General features: G+C 40.5%; 1 protein-coding gene across 1 annotated transcript in view; it reads right to left on the bottom strand.

Annotated features, from left to right (window-relative positions):
- IL16 (interleukin 16) overlaps nucleotides 1-14,104 on the bottom strand; it is a 32,233-nt gene that overhangs the window by 3,372 nt on the left and 14,757 nt on the right. Inside the window, exons 13-19 of the mRNA XM_087941382.1 lie at nucleotides 13,919-14,006; nucleotides 12,328-12,797; nucleotides 8,587-8,725; nucleotides 6,774-7,878; nucleotides 3,192-3,375; nucleotides 2,605-2,706; nucleotides 141-393 (exon numbers count right to left, since the gene is read on the bottom strand). Coding sequence (XP_087797508.1) covers nucleotides 141-393; nucleotides 2,605-2,706; nucleotides 3,192-3,375; nucleotides 6,774-7,878; nucleotides 8,587-8,725; nucleotides 12,328-12,797; nucleotides 13,919-14,006 — 2,341 coding nt within the window. The remainder of the gene's footprint in view (nucleotides 1-140; nucleotides 394-2,604; nucleotides 2,707-3,191; nucleotides 3,376-6,773; nucleotides 7,879-8,586; nucleotides 8,726-12,327; nucleotides 12,798-13,918; nucleotides 14,007-14,104) is intronic.

The raw sequence follows: 14,104 nt of genomic DNA, 5'->3' as shown, positions 1-14,104 counted from the left end.
TTCTTCCTTCACCAATTTCTTTCCATAGATTGTTTTGAGATTCTTTCTATTGAAGACCACAAAATTGCATCAAGATACCTTCTGTGCATACACTTCGTCTTTAATCCCTCTCTATAGTACCATCAGGGCCCCAGACTCACTGGAATCCATTGAAGTTTCACTTCCTGTTGATGTGGTAGACTCAAGCGTGCCACTTTGGGTGCCCCATTCTCTCTCTTTGGGTCTTCGTGTGACAATCACTGCCAGCCTGAGATGCCGTGCTTTTCGCAAGATCTCCAGCGCTTCGCTGTGAGTGGCACCCTTGAGAGATTTCCCATTGATCGATAAGACTTCATCCCTCTTTTGGATAGTTCCTTCCTGGGATGCTAGGCCGCTGGGGAAGACTTTGTGAACCTGTTACAAAAAAAGACATATAGTGAGGAAGCTTCCTTACCAGTCTTTCATTTACATTGTGAGAAGTCAGGTGGGTGAGATTTTTTTAAAATTGCAACATATATATGTATGTATAATTTATTTATTTATTTTCTTAAGTTTTCGCCGGTATTTATATGTATGGTATTCAGCTTTGTTTGGGTATTTTCCCACGTCATTATAGTTGTGCTTTTAAAGTTGTAGCAACGTTCCGGCAGAATCTCACCTGCCATCATCAGGCTTCTGTATTGTGTTCGTCTGTGAGTCAGACTTTTACAGTTGTTTCAGTTTTAAATTTGGGGCTAGCCTACTGCTGTGCCAGAATGGTTTTTTCTTCATCCTGATTGGTTGGGAGTCTTGGTCTGTGTTTATTGGTCTTGGAGTTTGCTGTGTTCTGCTTGATTGGTGTTTCTAATATCTTCTGTCTGTTTTGTAGCTTTTTTTGTCTTGTTTGGCTGGCAACAATGTGTTTCCTGTATTGGAGGCTTTTAGTGCGGCTTGGCTCTGAGTAAATGGACAGCTATCATTTATTAGGAAGCTAGGTTTCATCTGGGTGCCTGGTTGGGGTGTGTTTGAGCTGGAGGTATCAGGGGGGATCTGTTTGTGCCCAGGTGTTTGCCTGGCTTGTGGTGTGGAGATTTTTGTTTGTTTGAGAGTGCAGGCTTCCAGATAATTGACAGTCTGGTGGAGTCATTTCTTCTATTCATGCTTTCAGGTCTTTTTTCAATCTATTGGTCTGTCCAATGTATGTGGCAGGGCATGATGCATGGGGGATTTCATATATGCCTTTGGTTTTCCAGGTCAATTTTATATTTGGGATTTCTTAGGATGGCTGCTATTTTTCTGTCTGTTTTGAAGGCAGTCTTGATGTGATGCCTGTGTAGTATCTTACTGATTTTGCCTGTTGTACCTCTTATGTAGGGCAGGACAGCTGTTCCATAGGTCTGTTCATCTTCTAGGTCTCCATTATGTCTCAGTGTGTTTTTGTGGATCAAGCCAGTGATCAAGCCAGACTGCTTACACTGGCACAAAGCCGAAAGCACCAGCCTGAGGATGGCGGGTGGGACCTTGCTGAAATGTTGCCAAGATACTCTTAATCTTACATGAGAAAAGACCCAAACGCACCTAGACCTGCATGTATGTATGTATGTATGTATGTATGGTATTGAGCTTTGTTCGGGTATTTTCCCACGTCACTATAGTTGTGTTTTTAAAGTTGTAGCAATGTTTTGGCAGAATCTCATCTGCCATCATCAGGCTTCTGTATAGTGTTTGTCTGTGAGTCAGACTTTCACAGCTGTGTCTGTTTTAAATTTGGTGCTAGCCTACTGCTGTGCCAGAATGGTTTTTCCTTCATCCTGATTGGTTGGGAGTCTTGGTCTGTGTTTATTGGTCTTGAAGTTTGCTGTGTTCTGCTTGATTGGTGTTTCTAATATCTTCTGAAGAAAATGAAGAAAAAACCATTCTGGCACAGCAGCAGGCTAGCTCCAAATTTAAAACAGAAACGGCTGTGAAAGTCTGACTCACAGACGAACACAATACAGAAGCCTGATGATGGCAGATGAGATTCTGCCGAAATGTTGCTACAACTTTAAAAGCACAACTATAATGACGTGGGAAAATACCCGAACAAAGCTGAATACCATACATATAAATACCCGCGAAATAAATAAATAAATAAATAAATAAATAAATATATATATATACACACACACACACACACACACACACACACACACACACATATACATACATATACATATACATACATACATACATACATACATATATAAAAATGGGGCTTTCTTTCCTTAAAGACAGACAAGTAATAGCAACATCCTAGAAGACAGGAAAGTTTTTTTTGAATGTGTTCATGTGGTGGCAAATAAGCAGGAAAATTGTTCTAATAGAGAAAATAAAAAAGGGAGGGAGGGAGGGAGAGTGGGGGAGGCAGGTTAATATGATAATACAGACTATGACTACTTGGTTTAAATTTCATTATGTGCAACAAGATCAAGAACTAATGTGGGTATAGTAGTGGAAGTGCTGAGCTAGGAATGGAGAGTGGGCTTCCAGCCTTCTGATTATGAAAGAGTCCATATGAGACAGGAACCGAAATTATTCTCACAAAGGGGCTTACCTATCAGGAAGCCCCTCCCCACAATAAAATAAACCACCCAGCAGATTACTTACAATAACAGCTTTGTTTTCAAGGTCTATTCCACCAGCCAAGCTGAAGCCAAGGCCAGTCCCTTCTTCTTTATGCAGAATCGTCACATGAATGTCACTGAGTTGCTGTGCAAAGCAAAGCAAAGCAAAGCAAAACAAAATAAATAAATGGGGCGGGGTGAGAGAAAGAAGATCCTGAACATTGCAAGTATTAAAGCATTCCTGATATATTTATCCTCAGCTTCTGCTTGAATGCATCAAGTGAAAGCGGCGCCCCCACCTGGATAATTGTATCATTGCTAGGAAATGGATGGAAGGATGGATGGATGGATGGATGGTAGGATGGATGGAAGGAAGCATGGAGGGAGGGAGGGATGGAAGGAAGGAAGGATGAAAGGAAGGATGGATGGAAGGAAGGAAAGGTGGAAGGAAGGATGAAAGGAAGGATGGATGGAAGGATAGATGGAAGGATAGATGGTTGGATGGATGGAAGGAAGGAAGGAATACTGATACTATTGGCTCTGCTGGTTGAGAGGGATAAAGATTGTTGTTTGAAATGCTCATAGATTCCAGGTTAGCAGAGGTTATTGGAAAAGTTGTCAGAGACTTGCCTTTAGTGTTGCTTCATCCAAAGATTTCACCTCCTCTAGAAGTTTCTCCAGTTCTTCAGGAGTGAGGAGAGAGATGACTGCTTGCCCAGAGGTGCCCAGGGTTGGAGATGGACAGGCTTTCTTCTTATCTTCCCTCTTCTCTTTGTCTGGGTGGTTTGCTCCATAGTCTCTCAACTCAGAAAGGCTAGACAGTTTGGGAAGAGGAAACAAGAAATGCTGAATAAGAAGCAGTTGGGTTCAATTTGAAACTTCTTCTTTTCCTTCTTCTATTTCTCCTCCTCACTACAGTCAAGTCATTTTTAGACTCCTATTACCACCAACTCACTCGTGCTTTTCGGATATTCTCTTTTTTGTTTAATTCACTTTTTAGTGCAAAAGGAAATATCAGACTATCTAATATATATTCAGAATATCAGAATATAACTTATTTATTCTGATAAGAATAGAGAATGGATGTTCAAGGTCAAAAACTGGATTCTATAGGTTCTTATTACAGTGTTAAAGTCTTCTTACTTGCCCTAGCAAGTAAATATTTGAATTCAGAAGTTGGGAGATTCAGCAAACCATACTTGAAACCAGCAATGGCTTTACAGGGTACACCAGCACCACTTTCAATTCCTCAAAACAATTTCAAAATAATTTATGATTGTTTTCCAATATGCCAATGTCAGAATGTTTGGAGGACAAAAATTACAGTCCTTCTTCTAGCTGTTGCCCCTTATTTTCACCCTTCAAAAGACAATAAAATAAATGCAGAAATGTTGTGGTTTGGCAGAAATATAATCATCCTTCCATATTCTTACTCCATATCATGCATTTCTCCTTCTTCCTCTTTTTCTCCCTATCTATCTATCTATCTATCTATCTATCTATCTATCTATCTATCTATCTATCCATCCATCTCTCTGTGTGTGTCTCTCTCTCTCATCTATCTATCTCACCATTTATCCATCCATCCCCCAATGCTTGCTATGAGGAACAGCAGAAAAGCTGCAAGCATTTTTCCTTTCAAGGCCTGAAGCCCAGAACGTGAAATTTCTGCAAATTGGAAAACAAACTGCCCACAAACTCCACAAAGCTGCTCCAGTTTAAAGAATCGTATATTGTGGCTTTAAATAACCCACAATTGAGCCAGAAATAAATCATCTCGGCTCTCAAATACAGTCAACCTGGTGGCATGTCAGAGCTGTTTTCAGAGAGACCCAGAATCTTCAACGTTGGAGAACTCATGAAGACTGAACCAAGCCAGTCTACATTTCAGGAAATACTGACAAGTCTTTGTTTCTTCTGAAACTCAGCCTCTTACATCCACTGGGTGCCTATATTCGCCACACCTAATTCAAGAAACTCACATGTTCTCCCATGTTCTCAGAACCTGCTTCATAAATAAAGGGAGATTCAGCATGTTGAGATTTAAAAGCAGAAGCAATGAAGGCATAGTCAAGAAGAATATGCTATCATTTCCTCAAATAAGCATGTGTGGTGGAAAAACAGAATTGCAACATAGGAGCTGGTGTCCAAAAAGAAAAGGTTTTCCAAGCAATTACTATATCTGAACTTTCAAACTTTCAAAGTTAGGAAAATCCTTATTTCAAGTTGTGGTTTTTATGGCCATTTTATTACAGAGAGACCTAACTTGGGAAATTTTGGAAGTTTCCAAGGTCTCTTTCATTGGGTTGCTGTTGAATAGTTCAACAGCAACTGAAATAAATTGAAATAAAAAGCAACATCCTAAATAATAATAGCCAAACCGTTCTTTGAGACCTTCTGTCAACAAAACATCACCAAGGCAAATGCAACCTTAAGAAAGGATATGACTGCAAGATCAGCATAAAGAGAACCTGAACAACTTCTAAAAGCACATAGAATGCCAGATGCTGCAGGAGCAAAAGGTAAAAACTGGGTCTCTTAAAAAGGTTAAAATCATGGCAACTGGACCAAAGTTTGTTAATCTGAGACTTTTCATTACTCGTCCAAGTAACTTCATCAGTCAAAATAAAAAACATTACTTAGGCAAAGAATCATTGGACTGTACCAACTCTTGCCCCATCAATACAAAAATGTATTGAAATATGTTGATGAAAACTCAATCATCCAAGGCCAAAAGTCTTTTAAAAAGGTTAAAATTATGGCAACTAGACCAAAATTTGTTAATCTGAGACCTTTTATTACTTATCCAAGTATATTCATCAGTCAAAAAAATTAGGTAGTCAGAGAGTCATTGGAATGTACCAACTCTTGCCATACCAACTGCAAGGGTATCTCCACAAACTGTATTGAATTATGTTGATGAAAAAACTGGACCATCTTTTGGACTGCCATCATTGGCTGAGCAGAAACTGTCTGGTCTGCCTCAAAATTCCCATGGACAACCCACAGCTACTCTTCTAGGGATAATTCCCATTGCAACTGGTCAAAAGGCAGCCTGCTTCAAGAAATTTATTTTACAAACCAAGAGAATTCTAGAGGAATTCTAAAGGAGAGAAGGTGGTGTTTCTACACTTTACCAGGGCCAAGACGCTGGAGAAGGTGCATAAAAAGGCAGTCGCTTCTTTTTTTGGCCATCTCTTCAACAACCTCCAACCTCCCTTGCTTTCCTGAAAATAACACTTAGGTAGACCTCCTGCTACTTCCAGTAAATTAAATAAATAGAGCACAGCAGATTTTAATGCCACATTCATTATTACAAGAACAGGGATCTGAAGATAAAAAACTTATCTAAAATTGCTACAGGGATTGTCCTAGTAGAGTTGAAAGAAGAGAAGAAAAATCATTCTTCTTCAGTTTCAGAGAGGATCAGAACAATATACAAGATCCATGGCCTTCCTTAATTCCTGAGATGTTCACAGAACGCTCCCTCAGGCCCTCTGGCTGGAAACCTCAGTAAGGCAAATGTCACAGGTACAGAACATTTAAAAGCCTTCTTCCAATGTTGACATCTCTTCAATTATTCTTTGTTTTCAGAGAATATCTGAAACATTCCATCACCTGTTAGGATGCATGGCCTAGACAAGACTTTTTCCTTCCCTTTTGAGGGAAACTGTGGATAAAAATTTGAAAGGTGCAGCACGCTAAGCCAGAGTTTTTAAAAGCCATGATTTGCTAAGCCAGAGTTTTTAAAAGCCATGATTTGTTGATCATAGCCACAGAGTGTCCCAAAGGTGTTTTCTCAAGAGGCAACTGGACTGTCTTTGTTTTTCCTTGAAAATGTTTCACTTCTCATCCAAAAAGCTTCTTGAGTTCTGAACGTCAGAAGTGAAGAAACTTCTTGAATAAGAAGCAAAATGTCTTCGAGGAAAAACAAAGACCAGTTGCCTCTTGAAAAAAAAACACATTTTGGGACAAGCAGAATGCCTGAAAATCTCCCCAGACACATAACTACAGGATCTAATAACACTAAGCCAACATGGGTAAGTGGGAGCAGAATTCTAAGCCAAAACCAAAAGCATATGATAGCTTAGTATTTTATGAGCATTTGTACAAAAAGCTGGCTTAAACTGCCCAGCAAATACTAAATCCTGGGGTTATCTTTTTAACTAGAAAGAAATACACACTTTAAAGTTACAAACAGAAAGACCTTACTTAAGAGAATAGCCAGTGTCCAGAGACTGAACTTCTCTTCCTTGAGGGACAGCAACCTTTTCTTCTTCTGTGCAAGATTCAGAAATCCCTCCATTGGAGGTTCCAGGGTTCTTTCTAGAACACCGAGGAGACTGAGAAGGGAAGCCATCTAAGGATTTCATCAAAGCTGACGAGAAGTGATTGCTAATGGAGTAGATTTTGCTGCATTTTTCTCCCTCGGCGCTGCTTTTCAACATCTCACATGTCTGAGATGAAGTGAGCGGAAAGCTCCGTGCTCGTTGACTCGGTGGTTTTGTGACTTGTGGGTTGAGTTCCGTATTTTGTGAGGCTGGAAGATTCAAAGATGAGTCAAGAAGGGCGCTGTTGCTCGTTTTTGAAATCGAAGCATGACGATCCACGGAGGAAGAAGACGAGCTGAGCTGATCTTCTCCCAGAGAGGGTGGCAGGGGACTGCTCTCAGAACCTCGGTGGTCAGTGTTGCTGGTGGACACTTCCTGAGGATCCAACATGGCAGTTTGGGAATCCTGCCTGCTAGAAGATTCTTCCTTTTCAATGGACGGCTTTGCACTCAGCTTCCTAGTTCCCTTTTCAGGAGATTGAGGGGTGCCCAGATTTTCAAAAGAGCTTATTCTCTGCTTTATTGATGATCCTCTAGATGATGTCCGGATGATCTTGGTAATAGACCCCACCTCGTTGTCCGACATGCTCTGATGCTCAGTGCTGCTGTTTCTGAGAGGTTTTGCATCTGAATTTCCTTTTTTTAGTCCCTTGAGACTTTGACGGAACCAAGCTGGCTTGGGCGCTACGGGTGGCCCTTTCTTCACAAAGTCACCTTCCTCTGAGGTAGAAGAGGCTTTGGGATCACTCTCCTCGGTGTCTGAAGGCTGCAGGGCTGCACCTGAGCAATGCAAGGTTGGCTTGCTGTCTTTGCTTTCGATGCCATGAGGCATGTTTAAAGGGCACCTTTCTTCAGCCATGCTGGGGTTAAACAAGCTTTTGATGCAGTCGGAAATTCTCACCCAAGGATCTTCGGTTGTCGTCTCAAGGCTATAATCTACCCTCGCTTGCCTTCTGAGTGCAGGTCTTGTAGATGAGTCTGTCTTCCCTAAAACGCATCATATGATTAACAAAACATCAGTTCTCACCAAAGGGATCGTTCTGGATTCAAAATTGCCCTACAGGATTACAGTTCGTGCATGCTTGTGAGTAAGGTCCACCAAACACAATTATACATACTGTAAGGAACTGTACAAAAACTGGTTTGCATGTGCCACTAACAATCTTGGAACCTTACAATTGCTCCCGTGTGACCCTATGCTTATGAGTGAAATTTATTTCTAACAAAGCAAAACTTGAGAAAATCTCTTTCAAGTTGAGCTAGATGTTCACAAAGTTTTTAAGGCAGCAATGTAGGAGCAAGGTCACGATCTTCTTCTGTTTTCTTTTTTTTTTAAAGAAAAGTCAAGTGTAATCTACGATGGAAATTCCTGGTGGTTTCCAATACAAGACTAATAAATCCTAACCCTCCTTAGCTTTCGAGCCTAGCCAAGGTTCAGATGTGCCGCCCGTAGACACAGTTACTAATTCACATAATTGTGCAATTAGATCATCCCATTTCATTCATGTATTAATTTTGAGTGCAATCCTGGGCAGATTTATTCAGGTGTTTGCAGAAAACCAAATGTCTGTCTGCAATCTTGGTCATGATAACAATCACTAGCCCAGGACTGCAAAGCTGAAATTTGCACAATAATTCCTATGTCCCATTCCAAAGGTTAGCACTGACTTTCCATAGCAGACAAACAAATCTTACCTTTGTTGCTTTTCTCTTCACGATCTGCAGCTCCTGAGGACACCTTCAGCTGTTCTGCAGCTCGTGGAGCTAAAGAACTTGCAAATGTGCCGTGAGTGACAACCGTCTTATTTCTCAGCCGCAGCAGGTCCCCAACTTCCTGTCGACAAAACAGGAAGCACAAAGCTGACAACACTTAGTTGCATCAAACTGCATTCTCTGGTACCATCTAGAGAAACACAAAAGGTTTCATCTGGAACTCGGCCCAGAACCAGGTTGGGTTTTCAAGTTTGACAAATGATGCTGTTAGTTCAGCTTTATGCCATTAGATCCTGCAGTCAATAACACTCAGGATTTAGTTTAATACTGACTTATCTAATCAGTGGGTTAAAAAACAGGAAATTCTTCTCTCTCTTTTTTAGCCATAGACCATATTTTTGCCACTTTTAAAAATCCTTTGCAGTCAATTCCTAAGCATCAAAAAATCAAAATAGGCACTTGATTTACACATGCACTTCCATTTCTGGAAAAATACAAACAATGCTTTCAGAGGCTTAAATTGTGTTGAAATATTCACTCCCCTCCCTCCAGTTCACATTTAATTTCCTTTGAAATTTCACGGAAAGGGGAAGAGAATGTCAGTGAAATATTCTTGGGCAAAGTGTGGTTTTCTTGCCCTTTTTCAATTTTCGGAAGGCCCCGTGTGAATGTTGCGTCTTTTCATGGAGAAAATAACAAAGGAGAAATTTCCTGGGAGTGACAACAATTAACCAGTTGAATGACTTGCCTCAGAGGTTGTGGGTGCTCCAACACTGGAGGCTTTTAAGAAGGAATTGGACAACCATTTGTCTAAAATGATATAGAGTTTCTTGACTGAGCAGAGGGTTCGACTAGAAGACCTCCAAAGTCCCTTCCAACTCTGCTATTCGGTTCTTCTTGTACAACCCTCTGTCTTCCCTTGCTTCCATTCAATCCCAAAGGAAAACATTAACAGAAAACTCCTCTAATGGCAGTTCTTGCAGGTGGAGACTTGGAGTGTTTCAGTGTGATAGAAAGACGTTAAAGAGAAAACGTATATCTTCATTCCAGTAAGAAAGTCATCTCAAAAACACCAAGAAAAAATTGACAGAAACTCTCAAGCAAGCTGAGAAAATAGGGAAGCTTCAAAGAAGGATCTTCAGCATTAAACATTAACACACATTAACTTAGAAAAGTAACAGGCCAAAGCTATTCAGATATCTACATGTGAATAACCCCATAGTTTTATGTGATACCTTAAATGCTCATATTTTTATATGGGTAGATATGGAAGGGGATTCTAATTGAAGTTTCAATAGGATATTTGGGACAGATCAGATCATCAATTTCTAAAGCTTCTAAAGGCCTCATCTTTTTTTTTAAGAGCAGAGTTGTGGACCTTAGAAATATAATTATTTTGCATCTGAATAACTAATCACTGCAGGACCATAAGTGTTACCTTCATGTCTTGCATATTTAATTATCTCATTTGTGGTCTTCTGCATATCAGATTAAACTTCACAAATTCCTGGTATTCTTGCTATTATACCACTAAATACCACTATTTCTTTGACCCCCATCAAAATGTAAAAATATACTACAGTGGTCTAATATGATCCAGTTTTTACCAGTTTTAAACTAAGCTGTAAGAAAGGCGCTCCTGTGTTCCGTGAATCCAAACAACAAATAAGACTATCTTTAAATTATCTGCAGTACTCATTTTTATGAATATCCGTAGAGGCATTTTTTAAAATAAAACCATAGAAAGAAAGATCAAAATCTTTTATACCATATCTGACGTTCTACAAATTTAGGTGCTTTCCTGCCATCCTAGGGTTACCGGTTTTATTAGTTTTGCATGCTTTGCATATATCACTTGATATTTCCCTTTTCTGCACTCAACATACTCGGGGGTAAAGTCTAGTTCCTTTTCCCTGCTATTGTCTTCTCAAACTTTTTTTTTTGAAGACACAAAGGCCTGCAGTTGGTGTTGCCACATACAGAAAAGATTTTTTGCTTGTTCTCAAAAATGGTGGTTGCTTTGAGAGGAACCATTTCAACGAGTTTTTTTTTTCTTGCTTTGCAAAAATGCATTTTAATTTGTTATTCAATGCACTGGTTTCAAAAAAGAATCCATGTTGAGGTTCACACTCATCATGTTTTTGCCATCTCAAAAAGGTAAACTTATTCTCTAAAAATTGGCTAAAAAGCCTGCCCTGGAGGAAAGAAACTGGTTTACATTCAGCATTGAACTGTGCCCTGTTCAGATCTCAACTCTTTCAAGCAGTGGTGGGTTTCAAATTTTTTTACTACCAGTTCTGTGGGCGTGGCAGGTGGGTGTGGCAGGGGAAGGATACTGCAAAATCCTCATGCCCACTAACCTGCTTTCCAGCTCCATTCTGTTGTACAGGGCAACCAAAGAAGACCCAGTCAATCAGCTGAGACTCAATGGGAGGCAGAGAATAGATGGGGGCGGGGCCAGTCAGAGGTGGGATTTGCTGGTTCTCCAAACTACTCAAAATTTCCACTACCTATTCTCCAGAACTGGTCAGAACCTGCTGAATTCCACCTCTGGTATTTGTTGGTAGTAGCTGGCATTTGTTGGTAGGGAGAGGGTTCCCAGGCAGGCCCAACTCCTTTGTTGTTGAGATTGGGGAGGGACTTGCCATGGGCTCAGGGCCAACTAATTGTCCTCCCCATCTTAATGACTTGGTTCCTTTTCCTGGCTTTTCTCCACACTGCTTACACGCCTTGACTACTTTTAGTTTGGTGGCTTTGCCCTAGCTTTGCCCTCATATGTTCCTCGCTTAACCAACAGTTGCTTTGCCTTCCGTTATGATGCTTCTCCCAATGACCTTATGACCCAGTTCTAGAGTTCTGATGCTGCCCACCCTCCACCAACTGTCACACGTGAAACTGAAACCTGGCTCTAGGTCCTGCCTCAGTTTACCTTCCCAATTAAGCAACAGAGTTGGAATATTGTTGAATGATTTTTTGAAGCCATTTCTTCCTTAGACTGAGACTTTGCTTCAGACCTCGGTAGATTTTGAACGGTTTGAATGAATGCTTACAGCCATCCCTGTGGAGTTGAATAAGATGTTTCTGGGCCTGTAACAGCAATATGATTTAGGGACATCTTCACCCAATCACCCACATCTCCTTCAAATGCTTCAGGATGTTCCTTTTGAAACTTGACCCAGGCATCTAGAAGTTGTACTCCCTGAGACTCTCTTACTGGTTTATAAAAATCTGCTTTCACACTTTTTAGGCATTTATAAAGCCACCGCAATACATTTTGCTGGGATTCTTTTGAGTTTTTTGGTTTGGAGATTGTCTAAAAACACTTTAAGCCAGGAGTCTTCAAACTTGAGAGCTTTACGACTTGTGGACTTCAACTCCCAGAATTCCTCCTCCAGTCATGTTAGCTCAGGAATTCTGGGAGTTGAAGTCCACAAGTCTTAAACTTGCCAAGTTTGAAGACCCTTGTTTTAAGCCATTCCTTCTTTATGTCATATCCCAGTCCACAATGCTTCTTTTTTTAAAGAGGTTATTGCTGGTTTTGTGGTGTTGCACTATCTACACTTGTTTGCTGGGGATTCACAAACTCTAATTTGAACTCTCTACTTCTAGATGATACAACCTGGCCCTTATACATCAATGGGCAACAGCTGTTCTTCCTCAGTTGTCTCTCTCTCCATTTTTGGCATTTTTTAGCCCCTTCTGTCCACCAGAAGCTTGTCTTACCTGGGTGTCTGAAGATGGTGGGACTTCACCCTCATGCAGATTGGGTCTCTCTTTCATCTCTCTGATCATCTGCTCATTATCAGGACAATCCTGTTTGAAATACTTCCTTGGTGGAGGCTTGGGTTTGAATGACCTCGGTTTTCTAACCAGGATCTCTGTGCATTTTTTAGTCCTGTGTGATGAAAGGGGACCGACGTCTTGAGACACTGATGGGGAAGACTCATTTCGCAAACTCACTTCAGAAAATGAATGTCGGGAGCCCGGTGGCTGTGTAATTGCTACATCGAGATGATGTTCTTTCCCTTGGCCATTGGTCAACTGATAAAGAAGGCCATTTCCACAAGATGACCTGGGGTTGTAACTGCTGTCGCTGCTGGAACGGATCATTGGCTTTTGAGAAGGATGGCTGAGGTGAGCGTCATTCTTCTCCAAGTATTTTTCACAGGGAGCTTTCTTGAGCCAACTGCCACCTGCATTGAAAGTAGAACACGGCACAGTCAAACATTGCAGAGAAGAGATATGAGATAATGGCTAAAATCCAAAGACCTTCATCAATAGCTCCGTGCACCCCACAGTGCCTGGGATTTGTGTAAGGACTTCAGTAGCCTCACATGACCACTTGTGTGGCCAAACAGGAAGGTTGTTATTACCTGGGAAGCTGCAGTTCAGAGTTTAAAAATCTCCACAAATCACTGTATTATCACCATCTCCTTTTAATGACCCCATAATCCCTTGCGGGGTGGAGTCTGGGCAATTAAATGGAGTGGAGTGTTTACTGCCCGGATGCCTTTCCTGTTGCCAATGCAGAGTTTTGTTCAGCAGATATATTCTCATTGTGCCCAGAGAGAGAAAAACATCTGCCTTTATCTAGGATCGAACTCACAGCCTCCTAATTGTGAGGCAAGAATTCCACCTCTAGGCCACCATACCACTCCACAAATCATTGTTTGTCAAGGAACGAATCTAAACTCCTTCTCATTATTGATAACTCTCCAATATGGCATTGATTTTACCTTATACTCCAATTAAAATTAATGTCTGCTTTACAAATATAAAAATAATGGCCATATTTAATTTTTATTTCTATTACAATTGCTCAAAGAAGAATTAAGGTTTTCTTGGTGAAGGTGAAGCTGATGATTTCTATCAGGATGGGAGTCATTTCTTATTTTATGGTCTGAACGTCTCAAAGTCTCGGAATTATGATGCAATGATATTATCAAAGAAAATGCATTTCAATCCAATTTTTCTGGTTTTGAATGAACTGGAGAGGGTGCTATGTTACAAAATAGGGTTGTTATATGCTGAAAGTTCTAACTCTCTTTTACCTCCTGTGAGGACAAAGAAGAAATTCCCTTAAATCAGTTTAGGTCCAGATAGAGGGAACTGCGTGATTGTATTTTTAAAACTGCAGCTCACTATTGCTTGCTCCTTTGTCCTAGAAGATCTATTTCTCTCTCTGTGGTATCTGGGTACCACTTCTGGTAACAAGGTGATGGACCACAAGGGTCTCTAAGCTGATTTGGCCTGGTTGGATATTTTTTAAAAAGATGGCAAATTCTTTATATCTAAATTGAGGGGAATTCCTTACCTTCTGCATTCCAATGGAATTTGTCTCTTTCCAACTTGTTACTTTCCATAGCATTGAAAATTGCATCCTTTAGCTGCTGTTCAGAAACCTGCAATAGACCACCAAACCAAGATGAAAACTTTAAAGTTTGGCAAAGTCTGGAAAATTTTATATACAGCTATGCAGCACTTTGGATCCAAAAACAGA

The sequence above is a fragment of the Pseudonaja textilis genome, chromosome 13 (assembly GCF_049901715.1).
Source record: "Pseudonaja textilis isolate UNSWEBS1 chromosome 13, rPseTex1.2, whole genome shotgun sequence".
Classification (NCBI taxonomy): Eukaryota; Metazoa; Chordata; class Lepidosauria; order Squamata; family Elapidae; genus Pseudonaja; species Pseudonaja textilis.
The sequence above is the reverse complement of the archived record's forward strand: the minus strand, read 5'-3'. Positions and strand labels throughout refer to the sequence as shown.